The 23,074-nt window shown below is 42.4% G+C and overlaps 1 protein-coding gene across 3 annotated transcripts in view; it reads right to left on the reverse strand.

Annotated features, from left to right (window-relative positions):
* Positions 1-261: 261 nt before the first annotated feature.
* CLIC6 (chloride intracellular channel 6) overlaps positions 262-23,074 on the reverse strand; it is a 48,628-nt gene continuing 25,815 nt past the window's right edge. Inside the window, exons 2-7 of one of the 3 annotated variants that reach the window (XM_074970247.1) lie at positions 13,609-13,718; positions 12,941-13,066; positions 10,948-11,054; positions 4,983-5,164; positions 2,828-2,987; positions 2,104-2,242 (exon numbers count right to left, since the gene is read on the reverse strand). In XM_074970247.1, coding sequence (XP_074826348.1) covers positions 2,856-2,987; positions 4,983-5,164; positions 10,948-11,054; positions 12,941-13,066; positions 13,609-13,718 — 657 coding nt within the window. In that variant the 3' untranslated portion in view covers positions 2,104-2,242; positions 2,828-2,855. Of the gene's footprint in view, positions 2,243-2,827; positions 2,988-4,982; positions 5,165-10,947; positions 11,055-12,940; positions 13,067-13,608; positions 13,719-23,074 lie in introns of all 3 variants that reach the window. The other 2 variants (XM_074970258.1, XM_074970239.1) reach the window with 2 other exon arrangements.

A 23,074-nucleotide genomic window follows, 5' to 3' on the forward strand; every position in this document is an offset into this window, starting at 1 on the left:
ACTGATTAAAGGTGGATAACAGCTGATAGCTACATTTTTTAAGTCAATAAAGACTAACACAGTAAACCACTGTCAGTTGAATCATGGCTGGGTAGCGTAGTTAAAGTCAGTAACAGCAATATGACACACTTCTGAGCAGAATGACTGGGGATTGAGTCCTGAAATTGGGTCTGTGTGTGCACATCCTTGCACCTGGGTGGGTCTGATTGCAGGACAGGGCCTAAAATGTTCTTCCAGTTCTTAAAGACAAATCAAGGTTTTGTTAAATTTCATCTTTCTCTCTCAAAATCCAGGCTAATGATAGACTGCACATAGTCAGGACACTGGCACTGAAATAAACACAGGATATCATTCAATTTACTTATCAATTTGTGTATTTTCTGTTCAAATTTGTAAGGCATGTGAAAAGATTATATAGAATATATATATATGTATGTTGGAAAATATAAAGCAGCAGTTAGTAACATTTGGTGAGTGACTGCTCAGCTATCAACCCCAATATTTAAGCTCTGTACTGCAAAACAGGTTAAGTGTCTGTTTTTTCGAAAGAAAACAAAATAAAATTTCAATATTTAACACTTTAAAAATAACTGTGATACAAGATGTGCATCAGAACTGAGTATTTTTATAATTAAACAGTGCAGACAAAGTATACCTGAAATATACAATCAAGTACAAAGTGTAAGAAAAGTAGATGTCTGCTTGATAGGGAATAGGTTGTCTATTCTAAAATAGAGGGGGGGTTCTTACATAGCTATTATATTAGACACTTAGATATGAAATAGATCAATCTAGTATGCATAGATCTACTGCATCTTTAGATACACATAACCCTATCAAAAATATATTGTGCAAAAGCATCAGAGACTGACTCCCTGGTGACCGTAGGGATAACACAGCTTTGGTAGCTGGGCTGGAGCTCTTGCTCCCAGGCAAGTGCAGGGGCTGTGGTTTGCACAAGTTGTGCTTCTGAGGGCTGTACCAGCAGAAAGCAGCCTCTGGGGCTGTAGCCCATTCATGTTCCATTGACCTCCGATGGTACGTTCCCTGTTCAAAGGGAATGGGGTATTCTCACTGGTTCTGGTTGTACAGCACATTCTGCAGTTCAGTCAGGAACAAGGAAAGGGCTACCTCCTAAATAGCCCTCCTGCCCCCATATTCATTGCTTTCCAATACCAAGTAGAAGTCGAGGAGGGGGCCTCAGTTCAGTAATCAGGGGCAGAGAGGTTTTCCATTTCCTCTCCCAGTGCAGGGGGCAGGACCCCTCTCTTTTCACTTATACCAAGTAACTTTATTGCATAGTCCACAGGTCAGCTGCAATATTTGTTCCTCTCCTCTAGGGCTGGAGGAAGTCCCATGGGTTGTGCAGATCTTAGAGAGACGAGGGCTAGACATATACAGAATAGGGACTTGTGCAGTGTGAAGCAGGGCTTTTGTTGAGCTGATCCACAGCTCCCGGGAATATAGAGTTGTTGCTTTTGAAAGAGGGAGTTGGTTCCACATCAAACCTGATCTTTCTCCTGGATAAACCAGCCTGCTGTGCAGCCAACAGCAATTGTGCGGTCTTCCCAGATTTATGCAGCCCAGAAGGTCACAGATACTTTTGGTTAGCTATATCTTGAGAGAAAAATGTTCCTCTGCCTCTCAGACAGATCTCTAAGTCAACTGTCAGTTTTGACAGGAGTGCTGAAATAAACTGAGAAATTAGGGGCAGTAATAATCACACTAAATGTGTAAGAAGCAGGGAATTTTAGTATCAAAATTCAACATTTTTACCAAGAGTAACCAGCCAAATTGTAATAATTGTGTGCCAATCCCATTACCGTAATTTCAACGAATGTTTGAATTTTGATCTGAAACCTTTAACACAGAATGTGTAATACGTGTGTGTGTGACACACACATAAGCAGACATACATACATATAATTTAAGGGTGAGCTTAATATAACGCAAGAAAAGAAAGAAGAATTGGCCAGTCACAGAACTTAAAATTATGCTGCATAATGTACTCTGTATTTATCTTGGTTTGTTCCCACCCAGCTCTCCGAAGAAATGTAGACTAGAGATATCTTTTAATCCATCACTTCATTCTTTTTGCAACATCCAAATATGCAAACTCAATTTCTCGATCAGCAGGACAAGTATTTGTGAATTCATCTCTCGCATAAGCACTGTTCAAATATCTCCAGATCCCAGTCATTTCAGGTGGAAACTCAAAATTCCTATATTTTTTTGCCACAACCTTAAAAAAATAAAAAATAAAAGAGACTGCTAGAGGCATGAGCTGTGTAAACAAAGTGCACACAATGCTTGTAATCAATAGGTTTCTTCCATTCTTCTGTCTTAGCAATCCATTTTTGACGTTTTAAATTTTAAAAAAAGACAAAGAGGAGAAAGATATCAGATGTGGGGGAGGAGGGTTGGTTAGTTAGAGAGGGACTGTCAAGTAGTTTAAGCTCAAAATGTAGGTTTTGGGATGAAAAGATTTTACAAAACCAAATAACTGAGAGTTTCAATGCTACTTAAGGACTTCAGTTGCCCATTTCCCATACATTTCTACCTACATACCCAAATTCCATAGGTGGATTTGAAAAGCCCACCGAATATGAAGAGAAATCTTTTAATAGATGTTTGGTTGATATTTTAAAGCAAACATCTTATTTGGAACACACACAACTTGTGACACATTCCAGTTTTATACTTACTTACTTACTTCACATACTGAAACTTGAGATAAAAGATATTAGGGGAATATACCCTACCAGAGGTGATCTAAAAACCAAGATGGAAACCAAATTTTGAATAAAACATGCACTTGCATACTCACAAATGATGTGTCAACTGTACCTTCTCCCTCACTGAAAAACTTTGCCTGGTGAGGTAAAAGCGCAACTCCTGCACCTCTGGGTCCTGCTAACTGACATTGCAGTCAACCTGCATGGTCTTAGGCACTGACAGGAAAGGGCACTACAGAGAGAGTTCATTGCCTGTGAGAAGTACCGAAAAACTCACACGTCAAATTTCAGCCCCAAATTTATGAGGGAATAATGAAGGCGTGAAAAACGTTCTGAATCAGTCCATATATGGCAATTGGGTGGGTACAGTCCCCCTCAGGGAAGCGGGCTGACTTAGGAAGGCATGTAAGGCTAAAATGTCATCATGTGTGTGAGAGTTTGGGGAATCTGTCTGTTTTATGGATTTCATTTTGTTTTATGAAGGGGTGTGTAAGCTATTGGGGAGATTTGAGGGATCAGCAATGGTTTTGGACCTAGGGCCATTGGACCTCAGGGTTCCACAGCCCAAGAAGAGGTACTAGGCACATACTCTGTACCCTAGGAGAGGCTGGATGCTGCTCCGACCCAGTAGACTAGGAAGCAGTTGGGATCCAGCAGTGGAGTCCAATAAAGCAGCCTGGGCCTGAATGCACAAAAGGCATTAGTCAGGAGTGAGGGCAAAGGAGGACCTCCCTCGTAACTTTTAGCCCAATGGTTAGGATACTCACTTGGGATAAGGGAGACCCCTGCCTCACCTCAGGGGGAAAAGTGATTTGAACAGGGATCTGCTACCTCTCAGGAGAGTGCTCTAACCATCGGGCTATGAAATATTGTGATGTAGGGTGTCCCTCAATCTCACCTACTGAAGCTGTTGCACAGTGGATAAATAATAAAACTCTCCTTGGACCAGGGGGTGCAGATCCTAGGTCTCCCACATCCTCAGTAAGACTGCTAACCACCAGGCTATAGAGTCATGCTCATGCTTGTACTCTCTGGTCCAAAAGCCTCTTAGAGTGAGAGCGAGTGAGCAAGAGAGCACATGTACCTTTTCAGGCCCCAGAGGTGAGTTAAACAACCAAACACATGTCCTCCCCTGGTTTATGAATCACTCTGGGGCTTAGGCAGAAGCTAGGCATCCAGATGCCCACAGGGAGGCAACAGCGTGCATGCTTAGAGACAGAAACATAGACTTATAGATTTATAGATATTAAGGTCAGAAGGGACCATTATGGTCATCTAGTCTGACCTCCTGCACAATGCAGGCCACAGAATCTCACCCACCCACTCCTGCAATAAACCTCTCACCTATGTCAGAGCTACTGAAGTCCTCAAATTATGGTTTAAAAACTTCAAGGTGCAGAGAATCCTCCAGCAAGTGACCTGTGCCCCACGCTACAGAGGAAGGCGAAAAACCCCTAGGGCCTCTTCCAATCTGCCCTGGAGGAAAATTCCTTCCTGACCCCAAATATGGCGATCAGCTGAACCCTGAGCATGTGGGCAAGATTCACCAACCAGATACCCAGGAAAGAATTCTCTGTAGTAACTCAGCTCTCACCCCATCTAACATCCCATCACAGGCCATTGGGCCTATTTACCATGAAACATAGGTGCCTAAGAAACTTTTACCGCAAAAACCTAGCGTCAAGCAAGTTTAGGCACTTACAGGGTTTCAGCGTGAGTTTTATGATCACACAGTGGTCCCGAAACTGGAACTAAGACACACAAAATAAGGACTTAGGCTCCTAACTCCTTTTGTGCATCCAGGCCCTTGTGCCCAACCACAAGGAGAATCTCAGCGATGGTCATAACAATGTGACTGTAGCCAAGGCAGTAATGCTATCTTGGAATCCATAAGCCTCCACAGCTGCCTAATGTGAGAGGCTGCAGAGCGTCTATCTGCTAGCAGCAGTACTCTTAGCTAAATTATTTATTTTTAGCTAGGCCATCTAACAAGTGTGGAATCCAGACATTAGGAATTACATTGTCAGATAGAAAATGGAACTAGGTCATTATGCTGTTGTTTGGGTACCCCCAAAGGATGTTAGACATGCTAGGCTAAATTTTACTCTGACTCCATTCTCACCCTGGGTTGAGATAGCATTTGTGTGTCTGTTTCAGTAAAGATGTGTCAATTTTTATGTCATTTTTAAATGCACTTGTGCATCAGTGTTGCCAGTCTTTGCACATCATGAAAGAGAAAATCCAAACCTTAATGATGTGGAGCTTGGGTAAGAGGTTGCAGTCTGCTAAGGTGAGTTCATCTCCATCCAGGAATTTTCTGCTGGAAACAGTGATGTCTTCAGTGCTATAGGCATCAATTTCATCAGGCAAGGGGGTATTTAAATAGTTATCCAGCCTCCTTAGAGCCTTAAGTAAGGATTTTTCCAAATCTACATTCAGAAAAATAGACATTAGAGAAAAGTGAACTGAGTTCTCTCTAAAAGTAGAAGAAACCCAGGAGATCAGATATTTCCAAACACTAAGCCCACTCACACTGAGGTTCTCCCATGCCAACCCCAGTGCATAGGAAAAACTCTGTCATATTCCAAAAGCTGCCCCTTGTCCTAATTCAAATCCCTCCTGAGAACTACCTGTGCTATGATGGTTTATAAAACATTTCCATCTGACATCAGTTAGTTAAGCAACAGGTGAGCTGTGATTTCTGTTCTTTTTCTAATCTGTTCAGTTTATTACCACCCCATTCTCTGAAACCATCCATACTGTTTATCTGTTTCCGCCATTAATTGAATCCTATCTGAAATGTAGGCCTAGTCTAGACCATAAAAGGTTTGCCAGTATAGCTATACTGGTATAGTCAATAGTCACACTGACAAACCATCCTACTGTAGATGCAGCTCCTGTTGGCATGACAGAAGAGTGCTTTTGCTGGTATAGTTCACACTGGTTCCTCAAGCAAAATAAGCTGCATCAGTAAAAGCACTTTTATGCTGGTTTAACTGTATCTACACTAGGGATTTAAAAATCACCTCCCCCATAACCAGTAATACTCTAGAGGCAAATGTTTTAAGTGTGTACCTGTCCATAGAGCTCTCTAGGATATAATGTTTGTTAAGTATAGCTGCCGTATCTATACGATCTCTGTCACTGTGGGGCTCTGATCCTTTACTGGGCTTGCTAAATGCTAATGTAATAAGGGAATAACAAAAGTGCTAGTGAGGTCAATTGGTACAGAATTGCCAAAATCAGGTTTGGTGTAGCTAAACTTAATGGATTTACATTAAAGATGAATTTGGTTCTGTGATTCCTGCTGATGTTTATTTACCTTTACCCCCATTTAAAAAGGTGTATTTATAAAAAAAACAAAAAACAAACAAACAACCCCAACACACCCTTCAAACCCCCTGAAACATACTTTAACATAAAAGTACATCACTTCAAAGGATTAGATTAGTGCAATTTAAAAAACAAAGTTTGCCCTTTTCTTTCTTAGAGTGGTGGATGGGGGTGGAGAATGTCTGTCTGCAAATCAAAGAAAAACTGTTCTCTTTTTTCTTTCTTTAGAAGAATGGTAAAACCAATTGAGTTGAAATGGTTTACAAAATATCCTTTTTGACACATTTATGCCAAATTTCAGCATTAAGGGTAGGGCTGATTGAGAATATTCAATCAAAACAGTTTTTGACAGAAAATTGGGTTTGCAACTAACAATTTTTTTTTGTGAAAAGTGTTTTCTTTCTGTGAAAAGGTTTGATTTTTCATCGAAAAACCGAACACCTGAAAATCTAAATATGTCAGCCAAAACCAAAGATTTTGATTTGGAAATTCTGCCATGGTGCCTCATGAAAGCTGTAATTTAGGGTATGTCTACACTGCAATTAAAAACCCATGGCTGACCCATGCCAGCTGACTCAGGTTTGTGGGACTGGGGCAAATGGGCTGTTTAATTGCTGTGTGCATGTTTGGGCTTGGGCTGCAGCTCTCAGACCCTTCAGCTCGGGCTCCAACTGGAGCCCAAATGTCTACATCACAATTAAACAGCTCCTTCGCCTGAGCCCCACGAGCCCAAATCAGCTGGCATGGACCAGTCATGGCATGGGTTTTTAATTGCAGTGCCGACATACCTTTAGTTGACTCATGTTTCCATTCTCCTCTATGAGCCGGGCTACCCAGACAGACTACATCTCCAATAACAGAATATGGGCAAGAGTTCCCCTTAATTCCCTTCTCTCTCCCAGGGGAAGACCACAGCGCATCAAGGGAAATGTAGTTTGACCAGGGAGCCCAGCCTCTAGAGGAGCAAGGGGCCATGAAGCACCTGAAATACAAATCTTATGAAGCACTAGGGCAGCATTTCCAAAAACTGTACTCTTTCAGTTTTTGGCCCAATTATTTTGGTATTTGAATTTTTGCTAAAGATCACAATTTTCCCGTCGGGGGGAAAAAAATACTTTTCAACCAGCTCTAAAGAAGGGTGAAAATTCCCTAAGTGCAGACAGACAGGTACAAGTACGAAGCATTCCACACCACTCAAGCCCCCATGTCAGCATACCGGGACATTAAGGATAGAGATGGTTATACTGGAAGGTGTTAATGGCTGACATCAAGTGGATCTTTGACCCACAGACAATCACAGGCCTAGATAAAGCTAAAGGGGTATGCTAAGCACCTTTATTTCAGGCAGAGCAACTAAGCCCCTTTATGCAGTTATACAGCTGAAAACAACAGAAGCCACAATCCAAGGCAATGGGACACATGGTAAGGCCTGACCAGAAGCTAAGACTTGTGCTTTTAGGGGTTCTATGATTTCAAATGCAGGGTCTTGGGGATTGGTTGTAGCTCTGTGTATGTCAGAGGCAGAAATGCCTGGAGAAAGCTAGGGGACAGTGAGAAAAGCAGTTGTGAGCATGGCCCTGAAAAGGAGCAAAAACAGAACCCTTTGGGGCGTACAACTGACTATAGAGACAGACTTGGAAACTGTGAGCAAGGAAACTGCCTGATGTTGGTTGTTTCTATTGTGTTCAAGGAAACAGGACTCTGTACATTCTTTGTAAATAAACAGAATTGCACCAAAGAAATGCCTGCTTTGTATCACCCATTTTTCCTCCTAACAGAAACAATCCAGCAAGGCCCTGAATATTGGAGAACAGCTCAGAGCAACAGAGAGATGGTAGCAGGCACTTTCACACTGTGTGTGCCCCGGATGATGGGTGGTGGGCTCCTCACCACCTGGCAGAAGAAGGGAGGTGTTGAGGGAAGGTTCAGACATTGGACCCTTGCTTATACGAATGCAGTGGCTGGATAAACAGGAGGTATGAATTATGGATGTGGCAGTGTAGCCCCTCAGCAATGCTGGTAGGTTGAGAAAGGTGAATTCCAACCCTTGCATGGTTTCCTACTTAAAGCTTATTGATTTCAGTTTTGTGAAGGGAGAGGGGAGGGGATTTCACCCACAGTGAATGTAGATGGCTGGTCCAGAGAGTGAGGAATTTCTGTCAAATTCTCATCTACCTCTAGGCCAGGAAACATGATGACCATTTGTAGAATTATGGTAATAATCTTGGAAAAAAATTTAATTATTTGATTTAAAAAACTGCACTGGAATGAAAATTCCCACATTTTGGAGCTAGTCAAATTGTTTCAGAGAAATCCTAGAAAAGTCATTACTACACAAAAAGTACTATTCCAAATTAATTCTCTTAGCTATTTCAATTTCACTGTCAAAAAAATTAGACTATATTATACTTATATATAACAAGGAGTCTGGTGGCACCTTAAAGACTAACAGATTTATTTGAGCATAAGCTTTCGTGGGTAAAAACCCCACTTCTTCAGATGCATGGAGTGAAAATTACAGATGTAGACATAAATATACTGGTACACGAAGAGAAGAGCACTCTTACAGCAGGATTATCTAGCTATTTGGACTCTCTCCTCAGACCCTCTGCTTCGAGACACCACCGACTTTCTGAGGAAACTACAATGCATTGGTGATCTTCCTGAAAACACCATCCTGGCCACCATGGATGTAGAAGCTCTTTATACCAATATTCCACATGAGGATGGACTACAAGCTGTCAGGAACAGTACCCCTGATGAGGCCATGGCACACCTGGTGGATGAGCTTTGTGACTTTGTCCTCACCCACAACCATTTCAGATTTGGGGATGACTTATACCTTCAAGTCAGTGGCACTGCTATGGGTACCCGCATGGCTCCACAGTATGCCAACATTTTTATGGCTGACTTAGAACAACGCTTCCTCAGCTCTCATTCCCTAGCGCTCCTCCTCTATTTGCGCTACATTGATGACATTTTCATCATATGGACCCACGGGAAGGAGGCCCTTGAAGAATTCCATCTGGATTTCAACAGTTTTCACCTCACCATCCACCTCAGCCTGGACCAGTCCACACAAGAGATCCACTTCCTGGACACTACAGTGCAAATAAGTGATGGTCACATAAACACCACCCTATACCGGAAACCTACTGACCGCTATACTTACCTACATGCCTCCAGCTTCCATCCAGGACACATCACACGATCCATTGTCTACAGCCAAGCCCTAAGATACAACCGATTTGCTCCAATCCCTCAGCCAGAGACAAACACCTACAAGATCTTTATCAAGCATTCTTAAAACTACAATGCCCACCTGGGGAAGTGAGGAAACAGATTGATAGAGCAAGACGGTTACCCAGAAATCGCCTACTACAGGACAGGCCTAACAAGGAAAATAACAGAACACCACTGGCCATCACGTACAGCCCCCAGCTAAAACCTCTGCAGCACATTATCCACGATCTACAACCTATCCTGGAAAACAATCCCTCACTCTCCCAGATCTTGGGAGACAGGCCAGTCCTTGCTTACAGACAGGCCCCGAATCTGAAGCAAATACTCAGCAGCAACTACACACCACACCACAGAAACACTAACCCAGGAACCAATCCCTGTAGCAAACCTCGTTTCCTACTCAATCCCCATATCTACTCTGGCGACACCATCAGAGGACCAAACCACATCAGCCACACCATCAGAGGCTCATTCACCTGGAAGTCTACTAATGTTATATATGCCATCATGTGGCAGCAATGCCCCTCTGCCATGTACATTGGCCAAACCGGATAGTCCCTACGTAAAAGAATAAATGGACACAAATCGGACATCAGGAATGGTAACATACAAAAGCCAGTAGGAGAACACTTCAATCTTTCTGGACATTCTATAACAGATTTGAAAGTAGCCATACTTGAACAAAAACACTTCAGAAACAGACTTCAAAGAGAAACAGCAGAACTAAAATTCATTTGCAAATTTAACACCATGAACTTGGCCTTGAATAGGGACTGGGAGTGGCTGGCTCATTACAAAAGCAGCTTTGCCTCTCCTGGAATTGACACTTCCTCATCTATTATTGAGAGTGGACTATATCCACCCTGATCGAATTGGCCCTGTCAACACTTGCTCTCCACTTGTGAGGTAACTCCCTTCTCTTCATGTGCCAGTATATTTATGTCTGCATCTGTAACTTTCACTCCATGCATCTGAAGAAGTGGGGTTTTTACCCACAAAAGCTTATGCTCAAATAAATCTGTTAGTCTTTAAGGTGCCACTGGACTCCTTGTTGTTTTTGTGGATACAAACGAACACGGCTACCCCCTGATACTTGATACTTATATATACTTACTTAGTATGTTCATTTCATTAAATTTATACCACTTCTTTTAAAGTTGAAGAAAAAAGCATTTGCTTTTTTGTATTCCATTCATAGGTCTGATCCTGCAAATTCTTAGGCACATGCCTAGCTTTCTGAACATGTGTAGTTTTATTTAAGTCAGTGGAACTACTCACCTTCAGCAAGTTAAGCATTTGCACGATCAGGGCCTTAAATACTATTCAGCCAAGCCACTGCGGTATGGTGAAGTTTGTTGACAAAAACAACAAGCTACTAATTCTTCCTTTCACCATAGTGCATATGTGTTGGCCTTTCTCTTGAACAGATTACCCTCCTCAGGATCTGCAGCTTTCCAAAGCTTTCATGTCCTGGAAAGCCATAGACAGCTTTTGCTTAGAATGAGTCCTTAGTGCAAATACAGATAGGTTTTGTTACTCTAGATTGAAAGTTTGTGCAAAACTTTATGCTGTAATTATGTAACTTCAACTCATTCCAGTTATCAACAATAATGATGTAGAGACTGCCGGTTCTTACTTTCATTAGCATCTTTTCTTGTGTTCTTTATGAAAGCAGAGAATTTTGCAAACACATCATTTCCTGCAGAATTAGATTCGGGGTGCTTTGGCCCAAGTTTGGGGTACCTGAGGAATTAAAAATACAAGGATGTCATATAACTAGCAGGTTCTTTTCTGACATTCAGCTACTCCTGTATTATATGAACAGCAGTTTATTCCACCCCATTGCGAACAAAGTATGGCTAAGTATTTTTCATAGGAAACATTCCTAAAATGGAAACCACTTAGACCATACAAAATAAATACTGTGTCAAATGTTTTTCAATTACTCCTAGTATCCAGAAGTTTAATTCTACTTCTTGCCATAATTACTCATCAACTTTCATCGTTTTACAATTTGAAGAAAATGAGGGAAATCTCAAAGCACAAATATAGAGAAATAGTAGGTTACTATAATGGTATGGAGGTCCTTGCATGAGCCCTCTGCACTAGAGTGAATTTCACTCTTTGAGAATTACTGTAGTGACATCATCAGTATTCCCAACTTCAAGAGATCAAAAATGGTGAGTCAGACCCTCAAAAATCATGAGATTTTTATTTTTTTTTAAGGATAATATTGTGGTGGTTTAGGTCAGAATCTTGATTTTTTGAACTCCCCCTTGCTCTTTGCAAGGGTATGTGCATGTGACAATTAGCGTTGCCCACTCTCCCACATGTACTGGAGACGGTGATTTTGGCCCCTGCTGCAGAAGCTCTCACCTCCATATCTGTCCATCTCCTGCCCAACAATTAATCCTGTCACCCAATCTCCCATCAGTTCTGTCCCCACCCAACCCCCCTCAATTCAGCTCCCCTCAGTTCAGTCCCCCAAACCCCATCATCAGCCCATCAGTTCAGTCCTCATTGACCACCACTACACTCAGTTCGCTCTCCCAGCATTTACCGCATCTGCTCAGAACCTACCATCAATATACCCACACATACAATCAGCTTCCCCCTACACACACACTTCAACCCCCCTGCAGGCCATATTTCAGCCCTACCAGCCTTACCTCTGCTCCTCTTAAGGTTCTTCTCCTTCCCCATGCCTAAGGTGGGCTGCAGTGGGGTCCCCTCTCCTATTTCCCAATCCGGCAGCAGGAGCCAGGCTTAATTTTACTTGGAAATTGCATCTCTCACTATCAATTCGCGAGAGTTGGCATGTCTGCATCATAACAAACTTGCGGGATATAATCAGTTGATTAGTGCCATAAAGGACAGCTCCTATTGACTTAAATCAGCACTGGAGTCTTTTAATTGATTTCAGTAGGTGTTGGCTCAGACCCTTTATTAACTCTAGGGAGTTGCTATTTTTGCCATCTCTTTGAAAAGGAAATTTTGATACTGAAATTGCAGACAGTTATTGCATGTTACACAAAGCAAATTAGTAGTTAATCTCCATTGCATGGATGGTAAAACTTAATAATTTCTGATGACTTGCCCTTAACTAACAGCACATGCAGAGAGCCAGATCCTTGGCTGGTGTAAACCAGCATAGCTCCATTGAAATCAATGGACCTGTGCTAATTAACACCAGCTGAGGATTTGGCCCAGAGGAAATACTGCTGGAAGAGCAAATTTAAATAGAGATTTTTTTAACACTGAAAATGTTTCTTTAATTTACAATAATTGTATCAAAACCTGTGAGGTGCTGAACACTGTCAATTTCCATTTATTTCAGTCATTGGGAGTCTAGCAATCAGCATCTAACACTCACGAGCTCACAGGAACAACGCCATTATGCTAGGTCTCACTACTGCTTCCATTGGAGTCAACCGCAACGCTCATTGAGTTCAATCGGAGCAGAATCAGTATTTCTAAATCTAATACATTTCATACATATTTTTTAAGGCAAGAAAGTAACCAAGGACCTGATCCTGCTGTCACTGAAACCAGTGGGAATTTTGTCAGGGAGTGCAGTGAAGGCAGTTTGAAGGACTAAAAGCAAAACATGACACGCAAGAGCACAGTACCTTGGTGGTGTTAATTTTTCTTCTAGGAACTCCTCGATCTTATTGACATCAGTTTTCACTTCACCATCAAAAGTCATAAAGGGAGGGTTTGTCCCTGGGGCTAGATTCTGTAAGTCTGCAGGTTTTCTAAAAGGGTACAAACACCTTGGGTAAGTAGCTATGTGAGAGACATGTAGTAGAAGTAGTAATCTGTTCCACTTTTGCAGTAGTATACTGGTATTATTTAAAGCAAATAAAATAGTTTAAATTATCCTTGCAATTACTGGGTAGCCTTGGACAAATGACTTCCCCTTTTCTATCTCAGCTTACCTCTCTGTAAAGGTAAGACATAATCTTCTGCCTCATAGAGATGTTGTGAGCATTCATTAGTATTAATTAATTAATATCTGTTCCATGCATTGACCATATAGAACCTGAGTCTCCTCTCACTTACACCTATTTTACACCATGTTAACCCCATCAATTTCAGTGGAATTATTACTGTTTTACATCAGTTTAAATCAGATAATAATCAGGCCTATAAAGAGTTATGAAAATACCAATTAGCTGTATAAATAATGTCTATCAGTCTGCATGTGTATTTCAAAGTTACCACAAGCAATACATTCTTTAAAAGAATCATTTTGGTAATTTTCTTCTGAAAATGAAAATATATACTGTAATCTTACCTTTTCAAGTCTACAGTTGTTACATTAAATATCACACCTTTTAGCCACAGAATCATAAAGAGACGCTGAGAAAATGGGCAATTTCCAATGCTTTCCCCATCACTACCAGCCTACAATGAAAAACAATAAAATATGCTTTTAGCAAAACTATTTTTATAATGGCAAAGTCAGTCAGCTGTCTGCTGTTTAAAGGATATGGACAAAATTGAGATCTGGTGAAAGCAGGTGCAACTCACTGTAATAATTCATAATGAAATAGTTTTATACAATGTTTCTTTATATACTCCTCCAAACACTTGTAATGTCTCCTTAGAAATGGATGTTCTAAAATGGTTTGTTTAGTGTATAACTAATGTTTTTATAAACTAGTGAACAAAATTCAAATCATAGCATTACTTTAAAAGAAAGATTCCATATTAACATAAATCTCTCTAAATAATTATATGTATTCTTAACATGTTTATACCAGTTATGACTTCTGGAAACACCAGTACGAAAAGATGTAGCAAAATATATTACATCATAAATTGAGATGTGGTGCCAAGAGCAGTTAGGAGACTAAATCAAATAAATCTCTTGTGCGTCCTGTGCTTGCAATGCTCATCACAATTGTCAGAGTAGTGCAGGCGCCATGCTTCTGTCAGAGATGGTGGACAGCGAGAAGGGTCGTGCAGGTTCGTGGGATTTTTCTTTTTTTAAAACGGCATGAAAATTGTGGGATAGAAATGACAGTATGGGAGGGAGAAAGTTGCATGCTGCGAAGTTGACCATTTGCTCCCAGTCAGCTCTGTGTGATTTGTTTCTGCCTCACCGTGCATTGCAAAAACTTCCCAAAGATAGAGTACTGGATGGTGGCGAGTTGCACCTACTCATGGTCCACTGCACTGTGAATCAACACAAGTGCTCCTGGTGAGTATGAGCAGTGCCGATGAAAGAAGCAAAGTATGTAGGTGCACAAGCAATATACTAACTGTGGTGGCTTTATTCCAATGTAATTTGTGGTGGCAAAAGTTTGTAGTGTAGCTATGCCCTCTGTCTTTCCTTATACCAGTGTACCCCTTTCAGGAGTCTGATTTGTCTTGTGTGTCCTCAAGTTTCACTTCACTTAAAAACTACTTGCTTTCAAAAATCAGACATAAAAATACAAAAGTGTCACAGCCCACTATTATTGAAAACCTGTTTACTTTCTCATTTTACCATATACTGTACTTATAAAATAAATCAATTGGAATATAAATATTGTACTCACATTTCAGAGTATATAAACAAGCTATTGTCTGTATGAAATTTTAGTTTGTACAGACTTTGCTAGTGCTTTTTATGTAACCTGTTGTAAAACTAGGCAAATATCTAGATGAGCTGATGTACCCCCTAGAAGACCTCTCCGTACCCCCAGGGTTACATGTACCCCTGGTTAAGAACCACTGCTTTATACAGCTTTGGCCTTTGATCTTCAGATTCCGGAAACAAATAATCTTCAGGGCAGAGCTTCAAAAGGCTAGTTTTTTGCATAACTAGAGCAGGTTACATTTGTATTTCCCTCCCGCTAGAGATTCCCTCTTAACTCCGTCATTCTTGTCTGGCCCATTGTTCAGTATAGTTCTTTGAAGCTTATAACACTTTCCAAGGTTTACACTGGCCACATCTCCTCCCTAGAAAAGTTACGTACAATCTCACAATAATACATAAACTTTGCATTTTTAATACAATAGACTCCATGCCTGTCACATGAGGGTTTTACAAAAACAAGATAGGAGTTACTGGCACACCTAACTTCTTGACTTCATTATGCTCCATTGCTAGGATGCATCAACAGTAATAAAGGCTATGATTATCAAGCTGATAAACACCACCATAATATCACAGAGAATTTTGTTTGGAAGCATTAGTTAAATCAGATATAAATATTGTAGTACAAAGTTATACATCAGCCTAAGCTCTTGTTTTCAAGTTCTGGCTGAAGAAGGGTGCTATTGTATAACAGAGCTGGGGACGCCTATCTGCCCACCCAGGCTGCTTTTAATTTCACCAGCTTAAGTGAGCAGTCTGCCACGACTTACCAAAGTAAGGACAAAACACAGGCGCCAGCTTCCTCATTTCCGCAGGGGTGCTTGACCCTTCTCTGAACCCTAGGCCCTACCTCCACTCCACCCCTTCCCCGAAGGCCCCACCTTGCCTCGCCTGTTCCCACCCCCACTCTGCCTCTTCCCACCCCATTCCATCCCCTCCCCTGAGTGCCCTGCCCTCACTCCTTCCCCTCCCCACCTCACCTCCTGCATGCCACTGAACAGCTGATCCGTCGTGGGCAGGAGGTGCTGGGAGGGAGAGGGAGGAGCTGTTTGGCAGGGCTACCGGTGGGTGGAGCACCCACGGAGTCAGCGCCTAAGGGACAAAACACTATTTCCTATAAAAAACTGATGGGACTGGCTCTGAAAACAGGGATATGCCTGTCTTTAGGGACACATGTTTACCCTATTTATTTATAAAAAAAAGATAGTACAGAGGGAGGTGTGAGAATGGTGAACAAGTCAGTTAATTTTTATTTTATTTTGGGATGGTGGACACCACACCCGTCCCTGCTACTAAATAATGATCAGTGATGGCATTTCAAAATGAAATGAAAATGAATGTGGAATTCTAGAGTTTTACGAATAGTGCGGAAAAGTAAGGTACAAAGGCATTTAAACTCATCAAAAGCAGCTGTATATTTATGACAAGGGAATTTGATTTATACAGAATAAAAAATAATTAAAAATAATCTCAAATGATAGTAAATTGTTGCACCTTGAGGAAACAAGGGGCATCTCCCCTGAAAAGCAAAACATATATCCATTCTTTCCAAATAAACTGACATTCACACTGTATTCACTAGGGCTTTGATAGCAAAAGAAATCCCCTTGTCAGGCTTACTGTTGCATTCAGAGAACTTTACAGATCGTTAAGTGATCAACAGTCACAATAGAATGAACTTCTTTTCATGATCCTGTACCAATTTCCCTTGACATAAAAGTTAGAAGCTTGGGTCCCTCTAACTTTTGCTACTGAAGCTGAGGGAACATAGACAGCCAGGCTGTCAATTTGTTTTGTCTCCCATCACCTTGGTAACAGTAAATTTCAGGGACTCAGAAGAGCAGCTTCCATCCTGTTCTTCTGTGTAACTTTCCATAAGGTGGAGTCAGGGATCCAGATGAAGACAGACACGTTACCATGACAAATGCAGAAGCGAAGTAGACAATGAGTCCATCAATTTGTTATTAAACTGGAATGACAAATAGTCTACCAACAACCTAGTTATCTGTTTGCTTAGGAATCGGCAGCTTTTGGAACTGCTACAGAAGCACCAGGATGGCTTATTTATAAGTGCAATGTTTTAATGATTGAGAAAGTTTTATGTTCTGGGGGCATCAGCTTGATTTAGGGGAATAATACTGGTTTTCCCATTTGTCCATTTTGCAATAGATTATGAATACAATAACGAATAGCTGACCTCTTTCCTTTTTCTCCTATACATCTATCAAGTTGCTGGTAACCACCAGTGAGAGATGAACTTAAAATAATGGGGAAATGGCTAAAATGAATGACAAAACATTGCCAAAGAATTATACAACAAGCTTGAAATGTCTTGGAAATAATGTAAATATTTTTTTTCAATAATTTTAGGGCCCAGTCCTGTATGCTGTTGGGCTTTTTGTTTCCCACTGAAGTCCAACAGTTTGCAGGTTTTGTCCCTTTCCATATTATGCAAGATGAACACCAGGGTTTATTAGCAGCATGATATTAGTCTATATATTTTCAGTAACCAACTATAAATTTTCTAGTGAATGTAGCTTACTGTGTTTGTCCAGTGGTGCTGCCTCCTGTGGTTACAAAAAAAGCATTTTGATTTAAAACTAAAAATAAATTAAATTGTTTCCCAATGCCTCTCCATTTCCTTCTGGGACACAAGTTTTATAACAAGTTAAAAAGCTCCCAAGCTAAAAAGTTTTGTGGGAGTTCCTTGGCAAAACACTGGCATCACATCAATGCACTCCTCCTGACCCAAAAGCTTGGGCATACAGGCTGTGCAACAGGGGTGTCATTTGCTATGGGGGAGAGGGGGCAGTTGCCTTATGCCCCCAGACTTTGATTTTGCCCCTCCCACTAACTTTTCATAGCTCATTGCCAGCTGGTGATGTGGTATCTCCCTCAGGTCTCTGGGGGCCACTGTGGGGCAGGCTGGGCCAGGGCTCCTTATCAGTGCATTGTCAGCACCACTCTCTCTCCCCACTGGTGGACAGGATGCAGTGGTGGTGCCCTGGGCTTGAGCTCAGCATGGAGCAGGTCAGGCCCCAATCTCTGTCCTGTGCCAGCCATCGGTGACACACACACACCTCAGCCCATCTTCCTCTCAATGTCCGGAATAGGACCAGGATGCCACCTTCGTGTCCCACCCCCCTCCAAGATGGGACCAGCCCATCAATCCCCCAAGAGCAGCCATGAAGTGAGAATGCTGACCAAACTTTCCCCGTCTCTCCTAATTTTTTCTGAAACGATGGCCCTGTAATGTAACATGTCCTGAAGGTCCACAAACTCTGGCTATGCAAGCCCAAGACAGGGAAGTGAGTTCTAGAGCTGAGGGCCCCAAACTGAGAATATTCTGCCAACAGCCATCTCCTGCCTACACCGGGGAGCTACTCACTAGATGTCCCAACTGATCTCATCTACTGCAAGGAGAGAGGCAGTCTCTCATGTAGTCATACCCAAACCATTGTCTCTTCCTATTACTGGGGAGGACTGCCATGTAGACAGCACCAAATTTAAAGGCCTGAAAGACTGGTAGCCGCAGGGAGCCCCAACTTCATGGAACCGGGAGCAGACCAGCTGTCATGGGCCTTCAGGGGCTCTGCATCAGCCACCTCTGATACAATTATGGATGCCAGTAGCTTGCCTCCAATTTTGCAGGGTCAGCCTCTAACAACAGCAAAGTCGGAGGCAGGAGACAGCAAATCTTGAAAGCCATCAGCAGCACAAGAAGCTACTGACCTACAGGTGGAACACAGGAACTGAGGCAGATGGCCCTAGGTTGTCTAAGTTCTTTCCTGTCATTTTAACAGTCTATGAATATGATGCAGACTTAACATCCTTTGAAACCTGAACTTCATTTTTTGTGCTTCAATGTTCTATTTGAGGATGGCAGTAAAGTGTTAATGGAAAACCTTGTGAAGATTCCACTTCCATTTTCCTACTGTAGCAGGGCAGCTACCCCACTCCTAGGGGAAAAGACTGCTTGGGGAGGCAGCCACAGCCGGATAGAAGGGCTAAGGGAGGAGCTGGGTCAGTCTCACTCCAGCCTTGGATTGAGAAGGACCTAGCTGCCTGGGAGCACAGGGTACCTGAAGCACAGCAGTGCTGGGGAAGGGCAAGAGGAGCTGGGGAACTCCATCCTGGCAACTCCCTAGGCGGAGGCCTTGTTAAAGGCCTAAGGAGGTACTGGGGCTGCAAAGGTGCAGCCTGGGGATAGGCAGAGGCAGCTGGTCCAACCCCCTTGCCAATGATGAGTGGCCATTACAGACTGCAGTCTGCCCCAGGGAAAAGGAGCTAGATGATGACTAGCAGTAGCCACTGAGGTAAGATGGGCATAGGGGGAGGGGGTTCCCCTGGGCGGGGAGACCCAGAGCATGGGGGCACTCCTGTGGGGCAGCACCCCAAGGCAAGGGGCACTGGAGTCCAGGAGAGACACAGGGGTGTGAGGCAGGAGAGACACTGGCCAGCAGGAGGCGCTCCGAGGCTGAGGAGCTAATTCCCAAGGCAACCAGCAGGAGGCGCCGTGGCGGTGAGTGCTCAATCTGCTACACCTACATGTATTGGGAAATATTATGCTGTACTCTCACAATAGGTTCCTAGGGAGCTTAGAAAAACCTATGATAGATATCTGAAATCTCCAAGATGCCATAGCAACTGGTGACTTCTTATTATAAGGGTAGGATGGAGATGATCAAGCAGAAACCTTGATTTTGAATCTTTTTTCATCTTTAGTGTAAAGGTGCTGTGTTGGAGTGTCTGCCCCAGACTGGCTTGTAAGGTGTTAATGGAGCCCTAGAGAGGCTACGCAGAAAGCAGCTAATAGGAGAGGGGCTGTGAGGAGGAGTCAATGGGGGTTGGGCAGACCCATATAAGAAGGGCTGCAGGGCAGAGCAGCTTCAGTAGCTGCCTGGAGCTTGAGGAGGGAAAATCAGGCCCCTAGCAGGAGGCAGGAGTGCCAGCACCTGGACAGAGGAGTGCTACAAGCAGGGACGGGGGAAGCTAGAGAGAGCTCTTGCTAAGACTGGCAGGTTGAAGCCCTGAGGTAAGGGCGAAGAATGTGCTGGGGTCGTGGGGAAGTAGCCCAAGGAAATGAATTGAGGCAGTGGCTGGGCTGAGGGACTGTGGAAGTGGGGTGCACAGAGTGCACCACAGCCAGTGGGTTGTGTCCTGAAGAGGACACCATGATCCTTGGAGTGACGTGGGACCTGGAGCAGACATGACTGGGGCAAGACATCAGCAGATGAGGGCGCACTGGCGAGCAGAGCTAATCCCCAGGACAGCCAACAGGAAGCACAGCAGTGGTGAGTGAACCCTGTTACCAGTGCATTTCTATGTTATAAGCAGAAAACTCAACAGAAGATACCATACAAACATATAATTTCTAATAATGATAAAATCATAATCTTCAGATTGTAAATATGAATTTTAAATTCTTTCTCCAGCTAAACTTTGCCAATATACCTTCTAATATATACCAATCTTTAGACACTGGAACAAATTAGTACAAATATCATTACATTCAAAGTGCAACAAAAACATTCACATTTTAGTGAATCAGAGATGCCAGGCAGGCCTGATTCTCCACTGCCTTGCACCTTACATAGTCATACACACCAGTGCAAAGAGCGTGAAAAATGCAACCAAATCAAATATCACTAGCTTTCCCTCAGTGGCCTGAATTTGTTATCTTCAGCATTCCCTGTTCCTATCCACCCTGACATGAGACTCAAGGATATGTCTACACTGGAGGTGTAATTTCCAGTTTAGGAAGACGTACATGTGCTAGCTTTGATTGAGCATATATGCTAAAAATAGAAGTGTAGCCATGGCAACGCAAGCAGCCAGAGGGGCTAGCCACCCCAAACGTGAGCACATCTGAGACCCTAAGTATGTATTCAGGTCGCTAGCCCCTCCTGCCATTAGTGCCTCCGTGGGTCCCCTTTTATTTTTTAGCATGCTAGCTTGATCAGAGTTAGCTTAGTTATGACTGCCTGAGCTGGTAATTACACCCCTAGCCCCAGTGCAGGCATACCCACAGAACCGCAAACACCTGGGGCCCCTGTGTAACAATGCAGAATGCTACCACTAGACATTGTACCCCCGTCTTCAAAGAAGAGTGAGACACAAATGAAGACCCCTGGCATAGGGGAGCTGAGTGGCAATGCAGAGAAATAAAATTCTGGTATAGTGCCCTGCTAAAGATGTTAGTATGGCACACCAGCTCATGTGCCTCACTTTCTCCTCATTTCATTTTCAATCAGCTTAATTCACAGTACCAGTGTCAGACTATAAACCCCTGCCAAGGCTCTGTACAGTCCAGACTCCAACCCTCTGATGATAAAGTTGTTAAAATGGGCCCCTGCCGTCAAATTTCAATCTATGTGCAATACTGGTTCCAGGGCAGCTTGCCCTGAATCTGGTAGCAGGAACTTTTGTACACATGCATCCTCATTCTAGCTTGCCACAGTGCTAGGACAGCCTAACAGCCAGAATCAAAAGCTAGTTTTAATTATTCTAATTAAGGTCAACACACTACCTGATCCTTTTCCTCCCCATCCCCCCGCCAACCCAACATCCACACACACACACACACATACACACACAGCTTCCAGAGCAACCAAAGCACAAAAAGATTACATGTCATCACCCTCACTAAAATGCTAATGCAATGTTGTCTAAGCTGCCCCCAAAGACAAAAATCCCATCATACATAATATCACAGCTAACAGAATTGTACATCTTAGTATACTGTACAGTATCTTATTCTAACATGTTTTTGGTATATCTGCACAGCCTAATAGTGTTTACAAGGTCACTTTCACAAGTTAGAAATAAAATGGGTTAACAAATACCACAGTAAAATAAAACCTCCATCATTCATTTAATCAGTCCATCAGATATTTTGGCTATTAAGGAAATCCTTAATTATGACACTAAGGTTTAGTAAATAGAGGATTAAAATTGTCAGGGGTAAAATAATTATGTGATAATCACAAATTGTATAACTCCTGGAGCTGAGATTTTAAGAAAAGCACCAAATATCAGACCTGTAATAAAATAAAATCAAGAGACCTGCCAACGCATCATGCTCCTCAACTCACCTTGTAAAATGGTATATCCTACATTCACCTCTGTGCAGGTCTACGCAAGGCCCATGTGTCACCTAAGCCCTATTTTGAGGCCCTAAGTGGTATATAGTCATCTGCAGGCCCTCTGCAAAGGACTGAATTCATCCACAGTGCCTGTACACTTCTTATTAACCATGTTTTTTAAAAAATATGTATGTCTCCCTGTGGCTTAAGCAATCCAGCTTTGACTGAACCATGTCATCCTGATGTGAGGAAGGATTTTTCTGTATAGTAAGTGCTGCTTCTTTTGGAGACTAAGGCTCTTTCCCTGTGTCCCACTGCAGGAACCTGATGCAGTGGTAAGAGAATCAAGTATGGCCCACGTGCCTGACTCACTAATGCTGTGAGACACGTAGTGTAGCTATGGAATTTTGCAGCCTGCAAGTAGAAATCCCTGTAATTTTCTCTGCGGTGCTGATCAGTTGTCTACTACTGCAAGCTCTGCTTGGTGTGTGTACAGAACTTCATTTTACTTTCTCACTGTCCTCTAAAGGAGTGAATGGGTTTCCCCATTTTGCTATCACTGTGACTTAGAGCTGATTAGGAAAGGGCGAAAAATTGCAACATTTTCTTTCTTTCTTTCTTTTCTTTTGGTGTGCATAGAAAATAGTTCATAGAAATTTTCCAAGCAGCTATAATTTTAATATCCATGTAAATATAGATAGAATGCCAGGTGGTATTGCAAGTTGCCTTCTACCTGTGAATCACTGTGATTGATGTAACACAAGCCCAATATCTTTGTTTTGTCCATGAGGGTGAGCTAATTCATCAGGCTAAGTCAAAAGCTGTTTTTTGTGTTATTCTGCTACTTAAATAAATGATTCCAGCTACTATCCTGAACAAATGGCATTCACGTTTTAATTATGATGGGTCACGGGGTAAGTATGTCTTTCCTAGTCATGTCAGGGCTTAATGAGTTCATTAATCAAACATTTATGAAGGCTGTGTCTTCAGACAAGGAAAATATTAAAGCCCACATAAAAGTTTTCATTAAGTCCCCTTTTATGCAATGATCTGTATACTGTGACAGTGTCATTTGATTATTGCTATTTGTA

Source organism: Natator depressus, chromosome 1, assembly GCF_965152275.1.
Source record: "Natator depressus isolate rNatDep1 chromosome 1, rNatDep2.hap1, whole genome shotgun sequence".
Taxonomy (NCBI): domain Eukaryota; kingdom Metazoa; phylum Chordata; order Testudines; family Cheloniidae; genus Natator; species Natator depressus.